At 43.6% G+C, this 20723-nt stretch overlaps 1 protein-coding gene across 1 annotated transcript in view; it reads left to right on the top strand.

Moving 5' to 3' along the window:
* The window catches only part of IGSF5 (immunoglobulin superfamily member 5), a 33839-nt gene that overhangs the window by 8162 nt on the left and 4954 nt on the right, over window positions 1-20723 (top strand). The window contains exons 3-5 of the mRNA XM_008701963.1: window positions 4392-4691; window positions 14772-14912; window positions 17699-17723. Coding sequence (XP_008700185.1) covers window positions 4392-4691; window positions 14772-14912; window positions 17699-17723 — 466 coding nt within the window. The remainder of the gene's footprint in view (window positions 1-4391; window positions 4692-14771; window positions 14913-17698; window positions 17724-20723) is intronic.

The following is a 20723-nucleotide window of genomic DNA, read 5'->3' as shown; positions in this document are numbered from 1 at the left end:
GCCCATCCTTGCCTTTTCTCTAGTTTCTTATACACTTGACTCTATCTCTGCCTTATGTCATGTATGCGCTTTGAATCATGCTTTACCCTTTACCTCTTTCCAGCTGAACTTCTCCAATCTTTTATTCTTTCCTGCCCCCAGCAGTTCTTATAATCAAAGGTGTGTGTTCATTAGATCTATCCAGTGTTTTCGAAAAGAGTAAATGAAATTTATCGTAATGGATGAGTTATTTTTCATTCTTAGAGGTAATTGTGAGGTGCTCCGAATCATGCTATATAGTGAAAAAAAAAAAGGATTCTTTACAAGAATTCAGAGCCTCTTTATTAAAGTTTAATCACTTGCACTCCTTATGTAATTGGTGTTTATAAATGCACCGAAGCTAGTAGAGCTCCTGATCTCTGTGGCAGCATTTCTTACAGCAGACCACATCATGGGTTTGAAATTTCTCTTATGTCTATTTATTTGCTTGTCTAGGAGAAATTTCCAAACATCGGATTTGTGTGAATGTTGCATCGAATCCTGTTTGATAACATTTGGCAGAGACACGTACATATCTATTTCTACTTGGTTTTTTCTTTCTTTCTTTTTTTTTTTTTAACTTAGCCAAGCTGTTGTCTCTTTACTTTTGTGTGTCTTTAATTTTATAAGGTTTAACGATGTTTTCTAAATAGTGATTTTATGAGACTACCTGGATTATTGGCTTAGTGTGCATGACTAGTTTCTTATTATAATAATTTGTGGTATAAGGAAAAGAACACAGGAAAAAGGGAATCAAAGACAGAGTTCTGGTCTGGCTTTCATCAGTTACCAGCTTGGTGACCTCTGAGGCTCAGCTGCGTCATCTCTAAAATGGTGACAAGGCTCCCCTGCCCACCTCGAAGGTTTACTGTGAGGATCTGGTGAAACGATGACCGAGGATAGCTCGAGGACTCCAAAGTCCTGTCTGATTCAGTCCATCGCACATGCAGTCGGGAGCCAGAGCGGTCTAGTGGTTCATGATGCAGGCCAGGGCCCCCGAACTCTAGGTTCAGATTCCAGCTTTATCACTTACTAACTGTGTGACCTTGGCCATGTTATTTGATGACCTCATGCCCTAGTTTCCTCATCATAGGTTTGTTGTGGGATCACATGAGTAGGTTCATGTAAAGCCTTTAAAACAGCACCTGGGTCCTAGCAATCTCCATATAGCCAATTGTTACTATTTATCGCATTCCCAATAAGAGCCCACCCTTGTGTTGGGCATCTGAAAGGGGACTCAAAGATGGATAGAATAAGGCCGAGTCCTGCCCTCAAGAGCCTTACATGAAGAGTAGATAATGCAAATGCATGAATAACATTGGTGCATTGGAGAGGCTGGCAAGGACCCTGAGAGGGCGACAAGCTCAGGTTTGAACTGGGAAGGGGGATGAAAGAATAAGCAAAGCCTTCATGGATGACTCCATGGTGAGGTGCCCTTATGTGCTTCTGAGGTCTGGGGATGATAGGCAAAATGGAAAAGCAAGAGAGGAGAAGGGCACCCCTGGATCAGGGAAACAGGGTCAAAGGCATGACTTGTTGATATGCCTATGTCATATCAAATTTATAAGTCCATGTGGTTTTAAAGTAGCTTTCCTCAAAGCAATGCATCTATGACGTTGTCTGAATATGTCTAAACATGCATTTTTATATGTTGGTAATTACTGTATCTTTTGGCTTTAATACAGATGGAAGAACAAGCATCTAGGGATGTTAAATTCTTCCCCAAGGTCATGCAGAAGGAACCCACAGAGCAGGGACCACACTTGGTCGCATTACCCAGGTTGCAGTGTTCTGAATGGCACTTTGTTCCTAGAGGAACAAATGTTCTCTAAGCAGCAGGATCTCTTTCAAGGGAAAAGAATCTTAAAAAAAGAGGAGACATCCATTTTATTTTTAAAATGAATTATCCAAAGATTTATTTTTTTCCTCCTCATGTATCCACAAGAAAAATAAGGACAGTTTACGTAACTCCATACTGAGTCATCCAAAATCTACATGAACATTCTAGTCATCACCCTTGAATAAAGTGTTTGTCGTGCTGCTCGATAAGCTCCATGGGAGAGCTGAATCACAAATATACATAGAAAAAGGAAATGCTTCAGACTGCTTCACCTGTCCAGTCTATCAACCACACACCAAAGTCTAGATCTCTTGTGTTTTGAGGGCCCTTAGACTTGAGTTCAAGATCATCTATTATTAATTGAGTTAATTAATTGAGGCAATGTCATCTTAAACCTGTCCATCAAATGAAACAATGAATGGAGGGAAAGGAATAAGGACAAAACCCTTTAGCTTTGAAAGACAGATCTATTCCTCTCTGGTTGCACTTACAGTAGTCCTTGCATTAGCAAAGGTGCTCTACTTATTCCAAGAGACTATTGAGGAAAGGAATAATTGGAAATTTAACATTTCAGAGGAAGAAGAGCTTTCAGAGCTGATCCAGTTCCATCTAGTTGGGGAACTCTTGGGCATCCCCTAGATCCTTTCAGGGTCTGTGAAGTCACAACTGTTCCCATAATAATACTAAGATGTGTGTTGCCTTCCCTACAATCATTTCAGTGGTGCACAGGGAGGCTTCCACTGTACATTGGGAAGGTCTGCATAACCCAGTGGATCTGCATTTCCTAAATGACCAACGAATAATGATACAAGTCATGCAAAGGTGAAAGGTTAAGCAGAGTGCCAAATAGAGTGGTGGATTTTAATGTAAAAGAGAATAAATTCCTTTATGTAGTTTCAGTTTCCACAGTGCAACTAACCTGTAAGAAAACACTACTTGCCAAGTTTTGGTACAGTATCAAAGACTATCCTTGATTATCTGAAAAGCCCTCTCATTGTTCCACCTATGTATTCATGTGGGGTCAGATTTTTTTTTATATACGCCAACTAAAGCAATATATTGTAACAGATCGAATGCAGAAGCTGATATGAGAATCCAGCCAGACATTAAAGAGATTTGCATAAATATAAAACAATGATGTTCTTAATAATTTATTTTGGTTTAAAAATAAAGGTATTTTTTCCATAATAATAAGTTAATCTATGTTAACCTGTAGTGGGTTATCATTGTTATTATAAAATACATATTTAAAAATTTCTAATTTCAAGTATGGTAAATATTGGTAGGTAGAATCCACATTAACAAAAGGTCTTTGGAGTCTTCATAATTTTTAAGGTTGTAAGGTTGTAAAAGGTACTGAAACCTAAACATTTGAAAACCTCTGATCTAGTCAAATTGTTTCATTGGACCAGTGAAAAACAGAGAGCCTGAAAATGTCAGTGACTTGTTCCAGATGATGGCGATTTTGTGGGAAATCCAGGATTGAGAACAAAGTTTTTGATTCTTAGTCCAGTGTTCTTCCCATAATATTATGCAGCAGGGAGGATATTTTAATTTGGATGTTCCCGTGTTTATATGTTTCACTAAGGCTGTGTCTTTACCGAGCCAATCCTCAGGTCATTTTGTAAATATTAGCACACACAAGCTTTATATTCAGATGAGTTGCATACAGTGTTCACAGCTATGGCTTATGCAGGCAGGTCCTTAATAAAAGCTTTAAAATATTTTATCTGAGTATTTTATTCTGATGTGATTTAGGGTAATTATTTTTATAATTAGATTTTATTTTGATTTAATTTTTTTTAAAGATTTTTTTATTTTTATTTATTCAACAGAGATAGAGACAGCCAGCGAGAGAGGGAACACAAGCAGGGGGAGTGAGAGAGGAAGAAGCAGGCTCATTGCAGAGGAGCCTGATGTGGGGCTCGATCCCAGAACGCCGGGATCACGCCCTGAGCCGAAGGCAGCCGCTTAACCGCTGTGCCACCCAGGCGCCCCTGATTTTGATTTAATTTGTAATTGGAAAAATACTTAAAGGAACTATCACAGAAAGTTATGTTTAAAAATGTGTGACCCAAAAAAATAAATAAAATGGATCTGACTGAAAAGGCCAGGAGAGATTTGCTTTCCATAAGGCTTTGAGATGTGTTCTCCTTACAATGGAAAGAATGTAAAGGTTTTTCCCTTTTTGCTTTGGCTCCCAGGACAACTTGGCAATTCCACATTAGTGGTTGTGTAGCCTCTAATCGCAGTCACATTCGTCCTCTTTCCCATATAATTTATCCCCTGGATCCTGATTTTTATTTATTCATTTTCTCTGGAATAATCTCTTTTCTGGTGAGCAACCTCACCTTCTTTAAGGAACCTGGCAGGCATGAATAAAGACACAGTTAAGGTTCTCGATACAGACATGGCCAGTGTGGACTTGGGAAGATAGTGCTTGTGAAATGTGATTTGAAGGAAAAATTAAAGAAAACCTGGAACCAAAAGAGTCACAGTCACTCCTTCAGAACATTTCTCTTTTCTTCTTTAGTTATGGGGGAGTTGCTCATTCCCAGAGGCAACCTTATAGTCACTGAAGATAAACCCTGTAATGTGACTTGCCATGCATCGGGCTGGATCCCTCTCCCAGATATTTCCTGGGAGATTGGCGTTCCGGTGAGCCACTCAAGCTATTATTCTGGCCCGGATCCCAACGACGTCCAAAGTGCAGTGAGTGTCCTGACTCTCACGCCACAGGGCAATGGGACTCTGACTTGCCTGGCTGACATGAAGGGCCCGAACGCTCACAAGTCTGTAACTGTGAATCTTACCGTGGTTCATCCTTCTTGGGGTAAGTGAAAACCTTTTGCTTTATATTAGAAAATTATTGTTGCATTCCTATACTTTATATGTGGTGCTCTTAATCGACAATGCCTAGGAAAATTGTAGTGACCTTGACTTTGGGTAGGGATGGTAATGGAGGCAATCAACATCAGCTTCATGACCCTCTGATTGCACTTGCTTTTAAATTTCATCTTCAAGGTGTCTTTCTTTTCTATTTGCTTATGGAAACCATTAAGAACCTTGACAATTATTTATCACAAAACAGTATCAAGTTCAGTGATAAATACTTGAAGTCAGTGTTTCTCTGTAGCTTTTATCTGTTGTTCCAGTTTGATCCCATCCCCTGGGCCAGTATGAGACAAGCTCTTCTAATATTTGAGGAGGGTATACAGGTGCTCTTGGATTCCTTCCAATCTTAGTAGAATTATGGTTTCTTTTTTTTTTTAATTTTGGCAAATCCACAGTGTATTTTAAAGTACCAAGTCTTATATTTTTTAAAACTCAACTAAGTGACATAAATAAGATTAAACCAGAGAGGGAGAAAAAACATAAGAGACTCTTAACTATAGGGAACAAACTGAGGGTTGCTGGAGGGGAGGTGGGTGGGTGGATGGGGTAACTGGGTGATGGGATTAAGGAGGGCACTCCATGTGATGAGCACTGGGTGTTATATGCAACTGATGAATCACTGAATTCTACCTCTGAAACTAATAATACACTCTATGTTAATTAATTGATTTTAAATAAAAAGTATTTAAAGTTTAGATCTGCAAGAGAACCTACTGTAGGGTCCTCGGCATACCAAAATCTCTAACTACACAGCCTACAGGGCGGCAGAGCCTGCTTGAGCTCTGAGTCAGTCCAGGCCAATGAGAAAACATGGGACCCAGAGTTGGAGATTGACTTTAAGCCTTTGTTTTGCAAAAGAGGACAGAAAGGGAGGCCCAGAGAAGTGCTGTGCTCTATTCCAGGTCATGTATCGGGTTGGGATGGAACAGGGCCCAGAAACCAGAAAGGGGTTCCCTCTCGGTGCAAAGATTTTCCCACTATGAAAACACCTTTATTCAAAGTTCAGAACAAAGCTACAGCCAGAGCAAGACTGATGATGAGGAGGAGGAGGAGGACGAGGAGGAGGAGGAAGAGGCAGAGGAAAAGGAAGGAGAAGGAGAAGAAGAAAAAGAAGAAGAAGAAGAAGAAGAAGAAGAAGAAGAAGAAGAAGAGGAAAAAAAGGAGGAGGAGGAGGAGAAGGAGGAGGAGAAGCAATAGGAGGAAGGGGAGGGAGGAGGAGAAGGAGAAGGAGGGGTAGGGAAAGTGGGAGGAGGAGGGGACAGAGAAGGAAAGAAGAAGAATGAGAAGGAGAGGGAGCAGGAGAAGGAGAAGAGGGAGATGAAGGAGGAAGAGAAGAGGGAGAAGGAGGAGGAGGAGGAGAAGAAGGAGAAGAAGAAGGAGGAGGAGGAGGAGAAGGAGGAGAAGGCAGGGCAGGGAGGGGGGAGGAGGAGGGGACGGAGAGGGAGAAGAGGAAGGAGAAGAGGAAGAAGGGGAAGAGGAGGAAGAAGAAGAAACAGTACTTCACAGCATGTGACAAGTAAAGGCGCTGTTTGGAGTGCTTCTCCGATATTAACCAAGTTAACCTGCACAACAGGTCTACGAGTAGATCCTCGTCCAGACGGATGTCTGAAATCAAGGTGTTGGTGGGGTGGGTTCCTTCAGAAGACTGTAAGGGAATGATCTCTAGGCCTCTCTTTTAGCTTCTGGTATTTTGCTGGCTGTCTTTGGTGTTTCTTGGCTTGTAGAAGCATCAGCTCAAGCTCTGTTTTCATTTTCACATGGTGCTCTCTCTATGTGCTTGTCTGTGTCCAAATTTTCTGTTTTTTAACAAGAACTCCAGTCATATTGGATTAGAGGGTCCATACCATCCAGTATAAACCCATCTTAATTATATTATGTCTGCAATACTCTATTTCCAAGTAAGATCACATTCTGGGAATACTGGAGGTTAGTACTTAAACATATGAATTTTAGGGGGACACAAATCAACCCATGATAACGTCTCTATGAACCTGTAAAAAGCCATTCAGAGTCTACCCTGGGGTCAGTACCAACGATTCTGTGCTTTGCACTGCAGGGATTGATCCTCAGTGCAGTGAGCACAAGCTTGCTTCCCTGTTGTTAGGACGTTGCCTCCGGTCTCTGACTCAGATGCCCCCAGAGACCAGGTGGACAACAGAAATGAACGCACGACTGAATACATGTATCAGGTAGAAGATGGAGTGGAGGGGCCCACTGGGAACCAGAAGTCATGCTCCATCCACAGGGAGCAGCCATTCCAGCCCCAGCTGGTTGTTGCTAGAAGGAAAAGGGACCCAGGACTGCTACATCTTCGACGTGGGTCTGGTGACCATCAATGCTTTTGAGGGAGAAGGACACAGAAATCTGTGTTTCTTTGATTTTAAGTCAAGATTAACTTATTTTAGCTTATTTTTAAAATCTTTTTAAAGATTTTATTTATTTGTGAGAGAGAGTACAAGCAGGGGGAGGGGCAGGGGGAGAGGGAGAAGCAGGCTCTCCACTGAGCAGGGAGCCCCATGTGGGGCTTGATCTGAGGACCCCCAGATCATGACCTGAGCTGAAAGCAGATGCTTAACTGACTGAGCCACCCAGATGCCTCTCCAGTTTATTATTTTTAACAACTAAAACCTTTAGAAAAGTTGCAAGACCAGTACGATGAATACTGATGTACCTTCACCTGGATACAACGAATGTTAATATTTTGTCATGTTTGCCTCTCTCTCTCTCTCTGTCAGCTTTTTTTTTCTGAACCATATGAGAGTTTATGACACTTTACCCCTGTATCCCTCAGCATGTTTATCATAAGAATGAAGGCATTCTATTTAACCACACCTGATGTAGGTGGCAATCGGGAAATGTAATGTTGACACAAGACTGTTACATAATATACAGTCCATATTAAAGTTTCACCAGTGTTCTTTATAGAGATTTTCTTCTCCAAACCAGGATCCAGTCAAAGACCGCGAGTTGCCTTTCGCTGTCAGGTGTGTAGTCTCGTTCTTTTACTCTTTTTTTTTTTTTTAAGATTTTTTATTTATTTATGTGACAGAGAGACAGCCAGCGAGAGAGGGAACACAAGCAGGGGGAGTGGGAGAGGAAGAAGCAGGCTTCCAGCCGAGGAGCCCGATGTGGGACTCGATCCCGGAACTCCGGGATCACGCCCTGAGCCGAAGGCAGACACTCAACGACTGCACTACCCAGGCGCCCCTCGTTCTTTTACTCTTGAATGGTTCCCTCACCTTTTCTGTCTTTCCTGATATAAACATTTTTGAAGGGTCCAGGCCATCTTTGCAAGACACATCAATTTGGATTTGTCTGAGGTCTTCCAGCATACTTTGATTTGAGGCTAAATATTCTAGGCAAGTCGTGGGTAATGTCACCTGGACTCGTGATGCCAATTTTCTCTATCACTGGTAATAAGTTTGATCATTTGGTTAATGATTTCTCCATTGTAAAGGTCCCTTTCTCCATATAATTAATATGTAATCAGTGAATACTGTATGAATATCTTATTTCCCAGCGGTCTTTCCTCTAATAGTTTTTGCATTCATCAGTAAGTCATTGCCTGAATCTGTTGTTTCTATGGTGCTTGTAAAAGAATGATTTTCTGGCTTCATGTTTTTATATTTGTTGATGTCTAATGTAAGGAAGAGACTTCTCTTGACTTTCTTTTTTTTTTTTTAAACCAGTTTTAGTATGGACTCATTTTTGTTCAATACACTATAAAGGGCTCCTCTCATTATTCATTCTGATGCTCAGATTGCTCCAGATTTGGCTAGCAGGAATCCCTTCCAGCTGGCTCTGGTGTCCTTTTGACATGGCCCTATTAGTTTTTGAGCATTTGGCCCAACATGAGGTTCTGAACTCCCTTTGCATTTCCCCCGTTTTATCCTGGAATCAGCCATTTCTCCAAGGAGCCAATCCAGCCGCCTTCGAAGCTATTTAAATATGATCAAGTATGGTCCAAGCTTTGAAAGGGAAGGTTTTAAAAAAAAAAGTTCCATTAGCACCAAATGGAACGAAATCAACTGTTTAAACCACACATATTAACAAGGTAACAGTGCAACAAAGAGGTCTGGTCTGATGGATGATGCCCTGTAGAGATGGATTTTAGAGATTCACTCGCCTGCAAAGTTTTTCTTCTGTAGGGAAGAGCAAGGGGCACTTAATTTCCCTTGATCGGGTTTAATTCAGGGGAGTGCTTCCTTCGTAGGCTAGGGCTAGGGAAGTCAGCGGCCTTAATTACGGCAGCTGGAGTTCCCCCCCCCCCCCGCCCCCGCCTCAGAGGGAAGTGCAGTGGGTACCTTGCAATGCGTCTCCCTTTATTGCACCCATTTGGAAAAGGGTAATTTGTTTCTAAATTATTCATCAAGATCCAGAGCAGCGGGTGGCTGGGTGCACGTTGTGTATTTTATGCACGCGCTAGTAGCTGAAGACCTCATTACAGCCCCTGCTGCTGGTGTCTGGGAGGCTTCCAGAAGCACAGCCAGGGGTAAGGAGAGCCCAGAACAAACACGCCTACGCTGTGCGGGCTTCTCCAGGAATCGATAAGCATCCGTCCTGCCACCCATTTCCCTGTGAAAGTGCAAGGAGACTGTGTCCATTGTGTTCACTTCTGGAACAGTCCCTGGGAGTCGTTGCAGGAAGGACAGTGGCAGTTTAGGAAGGCTAATTAGTTCAAGCCAAACAATCATTGATTCTTGAAAGAAAAGCATCCTGGAAAGGGTGCTGCTAATGTTTTTGAAGAGACTGATTTTCTCGATTCCAGAAGCAGCACAGACTTCAAGCACTGCGGACACAGGTACAACGGGAAGGTGGGAGCCCCCGCCCTGCCCACCTTGGAATGAGCCCTGTCCGCCCTCTGTGCCCCCAGCTGTGTTGCTTTCTCTGTTTTCCCCGCTCAAGGGAACAGGCTGTGAAGTGTTAGAGCAAAGCAACGTTTTTAGAACAGCGGAGCACTCAGTAGGGTGCAGCGACTCCCGGTTGTAATCTCAGTTTGGTGAGGAGTGGCAACTTTGCAGGCAGACCGAGTGGGGGGAGTGACAGTCCTGGGTCACAGCTCTGGGTCTGGTTGTGAAACTCTGGGCAAGTCGCTGACTTCCGCGGCTCAGTGTCCTTGCCGGTAAAATGAGAGGGAGAAGAATAGGGCAGAAGTTCTCTCCCCTGGCTGCCTGTGAGCTTCCAGGACCTTCAGCACACGGGATGAGGCTCAGGCCCCACCCCAGAGGTTCTGATTGAATTGGTTTGTGTGGAGCCTGGAAATTGACATTTTTAAGAAAGCTCCCCGATTGCTGGGCAGTCAGACCCGGGATTACAGAACAGGGAGATCCTGAAGAAGGCCTTGTCTCCTGACCCAGCCTCATCAGGTGCCACTATCCACGCAGACTTGGACACCAGACAGCCTGGGCTCCGATCCCAGCTTGCCTACTTAGTTGCTGTGTGGCTTTAGGCAAGTTACTTAACCTCTCTGTGCCTCAGTTTTCTCATCTGTAAAACTGAGATAGTAATAATAATATCTACCTCACGGGCTTGTTGTTGGTGTGAGAAGTAAGTGGGTTAAAACGTCTGAGGCACTCAGGACAGTCCCTGCCACAAAGCCCACAGTGCAGGAGAGGGGACGGCTGCTCCCTCTTGTTTCGCTGATTCAGGGACCTCCTGCGTCCCCCCTAGTCTGCACAGGAGGATGCTTTGCACATGCCACTGGTGACATTTTGTACTGATCCAGTTGGTTTCGAGAAATTCCATGTGGCCTTTTAAAACTCTGAGCATTTCTGTGAGAGCATCTGGGAAGTCCTATCTTCCTTTTCTAAAAGCACAGATGGGAAAAGGACAATCCTGAAGCTGAGATTAAAGTTGCACAGTAAATTCAGCAATGCGGTCCTGACGTGCACAGTCGTGTGAGGGAACGTAAGGAGGAAGGCGAGTGACGTTGAACTTGGAAGTCATCTTCCTCGGTTGCTAAGTGCACATATGCATCCTTGCCATCACCTCCGCCGTTTGCCTTGAACCGTTATGTCCACACCCTTAGCTAGGGCACAAGTCAGGGACCAGCGCCCACCTGGGCTCTCCATTTCCTGGACTGTATCTTCCCAGAAGATATTCCAAGTTGGACACACAATACGAATAGAAAGACAAGAGTCACAGCCCCGGGTTGTCTCCTGTTCTGAGTGCCCTTGTCCAGTTCACTGAGCCTCTTTGTTCCAAGTATCTTATCCACACAATGCCGGGGTTGGATTATGGACAAGGTCATTGCAAGATTCCATGCCTTCTGTCCACTGCTTTTTATCAATAGATGACCATTATTTATTTTTCTTTCGATCCACTGTAAATGTACTCATTTAAAAATTAATATCACACCAGGGCACCTGGGTAGCGCAGTCGTTAAGCGTCTGCCTTCAGCTCAGGGCGTGATCCCGGCGTTCTGGGATCGAGCCCCACATCAGGCTCCTCCGCTAGGAGCCTGCTTCTTCCTCTCTCACTCCCCCTGCTTGTGTTCCCTCCCTCGCTGGCTGTCTGTCTGTCGAATAAATAAATAAAATATTTAAAAAATAATTAACATCACACCGAAGTGTCTATGATACATATGCATGTGTGCATTCATATATGTATGTCATATATGATAAATTAAAAATTATTATTAAAATAAGGAAGATTCTTCTGTGCAGCTCCAGTACCAAATGACACCTTCTCATGGCTCAAGCACCATGTTTCTTTGGAGGGGGCTCCACTGGAGTAGAGAGAGAATGTAAGTCTTCCCTTGGTGTGAAACTCCAGGGGAGGTTTGACCCCTAGTGGACTGTGGTCACAGCTTATAGGAAGCAAAAGAAAGAGCCACATGGCTTTGAGACCAGTTGCTGTTTTGGTGAGATTTTGGGGCTGTTAGGTGAGAGCGGACATCACTTTGCTAAACTTGGTGGTTAAATTAAGGGACAAGAGAGTGAGTGAGGTCACGATATCACCTGCTGTCTTCCTTGGTTTGGTCTCCAAACCCCCGTGAGGTGGCCCTTCCCTCCCTTTAAATAACTCCTCCCTGAAGATAAGTAGCAGTTTCTGTGCTAGATCAGAGGAAAGGTTGTCATGTCAAGACTTGGTTGACAGAAGCTTGGCACGTTGAACATTTTTTCTAGTAGGGGAGGAAAGTGCCCTGATAGGGAATGTTTGAGTAAGTCAACAGTGTGTGTTGACTTTTTCCAGTAGGATTTTCAAGCCCATCTCTTGAATCCTGAGCCAGATCTTAATTTCTAACCCCAGCTGTCTCCCTTATTATGAAAGTTTCTAATATTTGCAAACTTCAATTTGTAACAAGTTCATCAGACTGATTTAGGATGACGTCAGCAATCTTGAACGTGTGTGTCATACCTTACGGTGTTCTCAGCACTTTTACCCACATCCCGAGTCTCTGAACAGCCTGAGGGGTGGGGGGCAGGAATTGTTGTGCATGAGTGAGCCAGCGGCCAGGGGGCGCTCAGAAACAGTGGTCACGGGATTTCACTGGATTCATTGACAGGAAGCCCAAAGCTCTTTGTCAGTCAGAAGCTTCCACGTGGTGATCTGAGTTTAAACCCCAGATTGTGATTATCATAAATGTGGTTTTGGACCTAATTTTTTTTATCACATCCATAACAGGGAGATTATGGGAACATCCTGTAATGTGGCAGTTTTCTTCGGAAGCGTTTCCATTTTGGGCATTCTCAATGTGTGGGTCACGAACCACCTGCATTAGAATCACCTGGGGTGCCATTCCAGACCCCCTGACTTGGCACCATGGGGGGCGGGCTCTGAATCTGCTTGTGTAACAACCATTCCCGGTGATGAGTGGGAATTTTGCTCTCTGTGTTACAAGCGGATAACTTGTATTACTCTCTGGATGTGAAGAGACTGGCTTATTTGAAAGTTCCAGTTGCGGGGGTGCCTGGCTGGCTCAGTCAGTTAAGCGTCTGACTCTTGATTTCGGCTCGGGTCGTGATCTCAGGGTGGTGAGATCAGGCCCTGCGTTGGACTCCGAGCTCATTGTAGAGTCTGCCTGGCTCTCTCCCTCTGCTCCTTCCCCGGCTCTTTCTCTCAAATAAATAGATAAAAATAAAATCTTAAAGCTCCAATTCTGAGGCTGAGGAGGGTTGATATGGGAAGGATAGACTCCTGTCCCTACCACCTCCACCTTTCCTAGGGAACTCTATTCCTATCTCTATCTGTCCCAACTCATCTCACAAAAATGGTGGGTGATGTGGAAATCCATCCTCCCCCGCCCCTCCATCCCTCCATCCCTCCCTGCCTCCATTCATCCAATGTGCCCAATACATGCCGCGTGCTTGGGATATATGAAAAATGAGACAGTCCTCGACCTTGAAGGGACTACGTTTTGTTTAGACAGTAGCAGATGTGTAAGAAGAACTGGAAGTGATAACAGTCAATTTCACAAACATTTAAGGTGACAATGAAAAGGAGATGTTTTAAAAAAAGGAAGTTTTAAAAAACGATCACACGTAATGCAGAGAAGCTTTGCACGAAGAGCAGAAGACACGTACCCTTTTATATTATGTAATTCTTCAAAGCACAGAGTTCTCTGAATTTTAGCACTTGCTTGGACATCAGTCCATGTATTATTTTTCAGTGGAATCCCTAGCTGTCCATGAGTCAGAATCCATGTAGCCGATGATGGTAGAAAGCAGGGCATTAGTGATCATCTCTAACCATCACCACAAGGGACTCTGAGCCTTTAACTTTGACACAGGATTAGCAAATTATGATTTCAAGGTCAGTTTTCACGGAAAACTCTACGGAGGAACACCCAAGAACTGTTTTCCCACTACAACCTCTGGTTCCAATGTGCTGGAGAGGCTGTTGATTCACAAACTCTACCTTCCTTCATAGGAAGTCTGTTGTTTCAGTATTTTCTGATGACCTGCATTTAATAAAATAGCATTCATTCACAATGAGGGTCCAACCAAGCACTCAGGGTTGAGTGGCAGGCTTTATGGAGCAGCACTTCGCATTTGAACAGATCAACTTAAACGCGGTTTTGACCTCAGCGTGGTTCAGGAGGGGAAATGCAATGCCGGATAAGACCTCCTTGCAGTTCTCGCAAGCCCTCGGCTGGGCGGTGCTGTCCAGCGGGACTTTCTGTGATGAGGACAATGCTCTACACCTGTTGGAACTGAGCACTTGAAATGTGACGAGTGCGACTGAGGAGTTGAGGAGTTAATTACATATAATTTTGGTTCATTTAATTTGAATTTAGATAAATGCGTGAAACATGCTAGACAGCTCTGGCTAAGACAGGACTGCCGTACGTCAGGTTGGCTTTCTCCTCTCCCTTCCCTCCTGCCCCACTCCCTTTCACTCCCCACTGGCACTTGCCGATCCGTTCTTTTCCCAACTCCATGCCTACTGGATACAATGAGAGGGCAAAGTGGACTTTAAGGAAGGTGATTCCTGAAGAGCCTTGGGAAACAGCAGTCAGCGGAGAAAGGCTTTCTGTGGGTGGGGTGTGGGTGGGCTGGGGCTGAAAGCCTTGCAGTATGCTCCTTTAGCTGTGACCCCTCTTCAGTTTGTCCTCGTATCTTTTGGACCCTGGACCCCTGATGGGTGGGAACATGGAAGGGAGAACCAAAATCTAGTCTTGCAGTCTTGTCCAGCAGTAGGCTTCTCAGTATGTCTTGGCTAAATAAAGAATGTTGGAGTGTGGTAATTGCTACTCCAACCTGGGAGCTGTCGCCTCTTGCCATCTACTCTCCTTTAGGACTGGTCGAGGCGCGAACCAAAGGATACTGGGACTGTGCTGCTCGGTGGTATTTACTGGCAGCAGTAAGTATCGTAGTGGAAGATATTGTAGAGTATTGCACATCTGAGCAGGCTCAAGAGAAGTTGGCCTATGACACCCAGCCGTGGCGGGCCGAATAGTTACAATATTATTGGAAAACAACATCTGACCTACACGGTGGCAGAACCAGTGATCACGTACCCTGGACAGTAGCAACACCACTAAATACAATTGTCCTCTCTCCTTTCCACCTTACAGGCAGCGTTGATAAAGCAGGTGCCTCCTTGCCTACCTGGGCCATAGCTCTGCTGGCAGTGTCCTTGTCATTGCTTTTGATCCTGATCATTGTTCTGATTATAATATTCTGCTGCTGTTGTGTCACCGGGCAAGAGGAAAAAGGTAATGTTTTGTTCGTATAGATTTGTATGTATTTTTGAACTTTTGGTACAAGCACTTGAAATTCATTAGCTCCTCAGCAATTTTGTAAGATGCGCTGGGCTTCGGAGAGTCCTTCACTTGGAAGTGGACGTGTGAGCGTCAGAGAACGAGAGGACTTTCTGAAGAAGGGATGCATTCCTTCGGGGCCAGGTGTAACCCCTCCGGGAAAGACCGAGATCTTCACACTTTTGGGAAGGTGAAGAGACGGTACCTCTCTGAACAAAGACACTGACTATTTGAGTTTTGTGTATATTTGCGAGGATGTAAGGGCATTGTAATCTGCCATTCAGAAATGCTACGCTTTTTTTCTAGAATAATACCTACCCATCTGAGCACATTAAAAGATGATTTCCTATTTTGTATTTTGTATTCCATATTGCCTTTTGTAGGCAAATATTGTAGTGGTAGGAAGAAAAAGAAGGTCTCCTGTTAAGTAAAAATAGTACAGACAAAATTAAAGATAATTACACATCTCTTCTGAATGAGGTCTTTTGAGGTACTCAAAAGCAGTGGCCTTGTTTGGGGGTAAGGCTCATCATCAGGGGTGAGCTCGTCAGCATTGGGGTGGGCTTGTCATAGGATCCTTGTCATATGGTTGGCTCAGGAGTTTCTAGGTGCTGAATGGATGTCCAGCCTTACATTGCTTTGTCTCGTAAAACCTCACCTATGCTTATTTGAGTATTTTCTGCAGTTAACTTATTTTTCTTAAAATCAGACTTCTGATAGTAGGCTACGTGTCAGGGTAATTGCATTTAAAATTTTATTGATATGCACTGCCATTTATGAGCACTTTTTATGGCCGTGCCAGACACGACGTCAATAACCTTACACGGAACACGTCTCGAAGTGAGAGATTCTGTGTAAAGTGCACACTTATACTGCATCTATGCTAACTGTCTAGCCTTAGCCCCCTGTGGACTTGGGACTGGGAATCAATTCTGTCCTACAACTTTATTCCCTAGGCAACAGCACATGAAGAGTAGTGAGCCTCTGCTGGCCCAGATTTGACGGGAATTTGCTTTTACCTGGGAGTTACCCTAAATGCCACAGATGGATTACTCAAGTAGAATACACTGGATTTTAAATGAAAACTATTGGATAACTTAAATTTTAAGTGAGAAGTGACGAGGATTGTTCAGTGCCTTCAGATTACTATTTTCAACGTTAGCTGCTGTGGTGTCCTCGGAGGACATTCAGGTTATTTGGGCTTCTGCTTCTCTTCAGCTGTTTTTTGTCTGTTCCACGGCAGCCTAGTAAGAAGGTGGTGGGGGTTGGTGGCCCATGTAAGATGTACACCAGGGTGACTCTCTGATTCTTAGCATCCTCATTTACAAGATGGGAATAAGTACCATCCTATAGGTTGGTTGTGAGGATGAAATAAAATGATACATGAAACTGTTTCCATCTTAGATTTTATCCTTTATTTAACATTGAGATGAAAAGCTCCTAGAAGAGTGAGCTGTTTTTATTGCCCTGGTTCATAACAGGTCTAGGTAAGGGCTATGGACAGGGCCTGCGACAACCTACTTACAAAGGCCACCCCTTTGGGTGGTGGTCACGGTGGACACTACACTTCACCTTGACATAAATGTAAAGGATCCAGGGAGGTCCTGGACTTCCCCATGACAGTGATCTCCATGCTTAAAAACAACAGGCATCAAATGTCTTCAGAAGTATTTTCTGGCACTTTGCTCTGCCGATGGCTAGAGGATTCTCAGTGCTCTCACTGGTTAACTGGGGACTGACCGAGGAGGGGTGAGGACCCTGCTCGGTGTGGTCTGAAGGCTTGGGATTGCTTCCGCTAATAGAGCAGAGAAACCAAGAGCTCATCTCCTGGAGCCTATCCCTTATGGGAACACTAGTGACATTCCAGACTGTCTCTCTCTTTCATTGCAAATAAGATTGCTTCTGAGGTCCAATTTGGGGTGTGAATTGGCAGATGTTATTTCAACTGGAAGTACGTGAGAACATATCTAAAAATAAAGAAGATGAATATTTTTTTTAGATTTCAGTAAAGCTTGATGAATAGAAGGCCTAGACAGGACAGCAGAGTTGCAAAGAACACTGGCTTTTGAGACTGATGACTGGGGACTGGTGTATGGCTCTCTTACTCCTTATTTCCAGGTCCTATGTCCCCTCCAGTCCAAGAATCAAGTGATTAAAAACAATACTAATTTAATGACAGCTTTTGGGGGTGCATGCAACTCTGTGCATTGATACCATTGTTACATATTGATTGAAAATGTATCTTAGAATTAAGGAAGTACAATGCTTCAGCAGTGTAATTCCTTATTTGTTGAAGTATGGTAATAAAATATAATAGTGTCTAGTTTGTTAAAAATATGACGACACTAACACCTACCTCTTGGATTGTTGTAACGATCGGATGAAACAATGTCTTGCACGGTGCTGGCACGCAGTGAGTGTGAATGAATGGCAGTAGGGACTGGGAATGCAGAATGCCTCTTCCTGGTGAATGGAGTCTTCATGTCTCGCCAGTCAAATTCAAGATTCATTAAGAACCTATTAGGTACCTACTATACTTTAGATATGTTATGAGACGATAGTTAACAGCGAATTCTTCCTGCCTTATGCTTGAAAGCCATTTGGTAATTTGGTGTGGGGGAATTTAATAATATCTAATGGATCACAAATACAAAGCAATGTATTTAAAATCGGGGGTATTTTCAGAATAACTATCCTGATTTTGCTAATGTGATTTTGTTCCCTTTTTTTTTTTTTTGCAGAATCTAGTTATCAGAGCGAAATAAGGTAAGTTTGAAATCACATCAATTTTCTGAAAAAAAGCAAACAACTGAAAAACAACCAAACAACTCCAATCCTACCACCACTAACATACCCAACTGTGGGGTTTCAGGATTATGTTACTCAAAATTAAGTACTGAAAATGGACAACTCTGAAAAACACGTATGCCAAATACAAACTCATATGGCAAAATTAATTATAGAATACAATAGGGGATGGGGCTCTTGCCTTCATTTGACTTGCCCTGGCTCACTTAGGAAAATGGAAATTTCCTCCTTGGTGTCTGAAATTTGCAACTCTTTCCACAAGAGGACACTATGCACCGTGACTGTTGTCCCTCCTGTTTTGAGTCAATGCAGGGGACTTGAGGACCATTTCAGGGATAAAGAACCAGGCGGAAGTCCTGCTGGAATTTCTGGGGCAGTGGAGTGAGGCCAGCTGCATGGCTTCAGGCACATGAAACTGACTAGGCAGACAAATTAGGTAGCGTTCGCTGCTTGTACCACTAATGGGGGAGGGGACAGAAAAATCCCAGCCATTCCCATGGCTGTCCAGACGTAGCTGCAAGCACTTTTATGTAGTTATGTCAAGGACCTACAATAATACAATAACCCGTTTAAATGTCTGCAATATTTACGCAAGTATAAATGCACTAAGGGGAGGGATTTTTAGACAGCGGTGGTTTTGCTGGGGGTGTTATAACAAAACCATATATAATTTTTAGTATTTTATCAGATAATTTTAGTTTTTGAAATGCTGCAATTTTAAAATACCTTTTGGCTACACATGGTGAATGAGGATGTGTGTAATCACTGTGTAACAGACACTAGCCATTCTCCCTTTGACCCCAGTCGCTCATTGGTGATAATGCCGTGTGGGGTGAGGTGGCTGGGGTCTCTCTGAGGACACTACAAAGCAGCAGTTTGAAACTACACCTCCTTTGGGGCCTGACTTAGGGCAAAAGGAGAGGAAGGCAAATGGACTCCAGTAGTTATTCCGGATTCTTCTGTTCACCATTATTGACTTTGTAACATCTTTTATTTCTATTCTCTGGGATCTTAGATGATTTCAAAACATAGTACAGTGGTCAACAGCTATTTGGGGTTGTGGATAGAGAATAAGAGAAATAATGACAACAGCAGCAATAATATGACAGTAGGGATGACAATAGCAAGGATATACTGAATGCTGAACATATGTTAGGTCCAGGGAGGAAAGACGGGGTGACTCACTGGGACCCCCGTATCCTACCTGCTTTCCCTGCATGGTGGCAGCTGTGCAAACGCCAGCTGCTCCCAGGCTCCTATGCAATAAAATCACGCATATTCCTTCCTACAGAATCAATGCATGTTTATTATAGAAAAAATTAAAAATACACTTTGAGGAAATGATTTTGAGGGGTCCGGGGGGTGTAGTCGGTTGAGCATCGGACTCCTGGTTTCTGCTCAGGTCGTGATCTCAGGGTCGTGAGATTGAGCACATGTGGGGCTCTGGGCTCAGTGTGAAGTCTGAGGCTCTCTCCCTCTCCCTCCGCTCCTCCCCCCTAAAAATAAATGAATGAATCTTTAAAAAAATAGAAATGATTTTGAAATGACCCCAATTCAGAAGCAGGTATTGGTATGTAAGTATGTATTCGTTCACACACACTTGTGTTCACATAGACACACATATGCATTTTGCAAAATTTGGATCAGCATAAATCTTATTTTGTAGCTTGCTCCTCTCACTTGGCACTATTCTGAAGATTATTTCTGTTAATAAATTTCTGTAATAAAAAAATTTCCATTAGGGGCGCCTGGATGGCTCAGTCGTTAAGCGTCTGCCTTCGGCTCAGGGCGTGATCCCAGGGTCCTGGGATCGAGCCCCACATTGGGCTCCTCTGCTGGGAGCCTGCTTCTTCCTCTCCCACTCCCCCTGCCTGTGTTCCCTCTCTCGCTGGCTGTCTCTCTCTCTCTCTGTTAAATAAATAAAATCTTTAAAAAAATTTCCGTTAATAAATAGTAGTAATAAACTGCTTAATAAAAATATCTTATTGAAGTATAATATAAGTTCAGAAAAGTATACGAATTGTAGGTGTGTAGCTTACTTTTCACAAAGCATATGGGCCTTGAGTGGGGACACGCAGAACTCGAGTGCCCCCAGCACCCCAACCTCCCCACGCCCCTCAAATCACTGTCTGCCCCTTCCTCAAAGGTCATGTCTTTTTTTTTTTTTTTAAAGAGGGAGAGTGAGAGAGAAAGAGGGCCAGGGAGGGGCAGGGGAAGAGGGAGAGAGAAAGAATCTCTAGCAGGTTCCACGCCCAGCGCAGAGCCCAGCGCTGGGCTGGATCTCACAACCCTGAGCTCAGATCAAGAGTGGGATGCTTAACTGAGCCACCCAGGCGTCCCAAAGATTATGTCTTCTGACCTCCCTCCCCACATCCCCAGAGATTAGAGTTGAGGTTCATATGAACTTTATGTCAGTGGAATCGTACCACGTATACTCACGTTTTCTAAAGCATCACTCTGTGAGATTGGTCCATATTGTTCAGTGAAGAGGTGGATGGTGTATTATTATATAATAGCATGCTGTGGGTATATATGAAATTTATTTTTCTTTTAAATGGGCATTTGGATAGTTTTGGGGTTCATTATGAATTCTGTGCCACTAAGCAATTGAATATGGTGATGTGTTCGTAAGTACTCCTTCCTGTGTTGTATTCAGCTGGGTGTATGTCTACCAGTGAGAGCTAGGTAAGTAGAGTCACGGGGTAGGTAGGGCAGACAATACTGCCGTATAGTTTTCTGAAGTGGGTATGCCAGTTTATGCTTTCTCCAGCAGTGCATGAGAGCTCTCATCTGTAATAATTTTTGCAGGTGGCATGGAATCTCGCTTTAGGGATGTATAGTCATCTATCTCACTAGTCCCCTAAGGTGGGGCACGTGCGTTGTTCGCAGTTTTTGCTGTTATCAATAGCTCACAAACGAACATTCTTTCAAGTAAATCTTTGCACATATCTTTGGTTA

The sequence above is a fragment of the Ursus maritimus genome, unplaced genomic scaffold (assembly GCF_017311325.1).
Source record: "Ursus maritimus isolate PB19 unplaced genomic scaffold, ASM1731132v1 scaffold_4, whole genome shotgun sequence".
Classification (NCBI taxonomy): Eukaryota; Metazoa; Chordata; class Mammalia; order Carnivora; family Ursidae; genus Ursus; species Ursus maritimus.
Note: the sequence above shows the minus strand (reverse complement) of the source record. Positions and strands in the feature narration are given on the sequence as shown.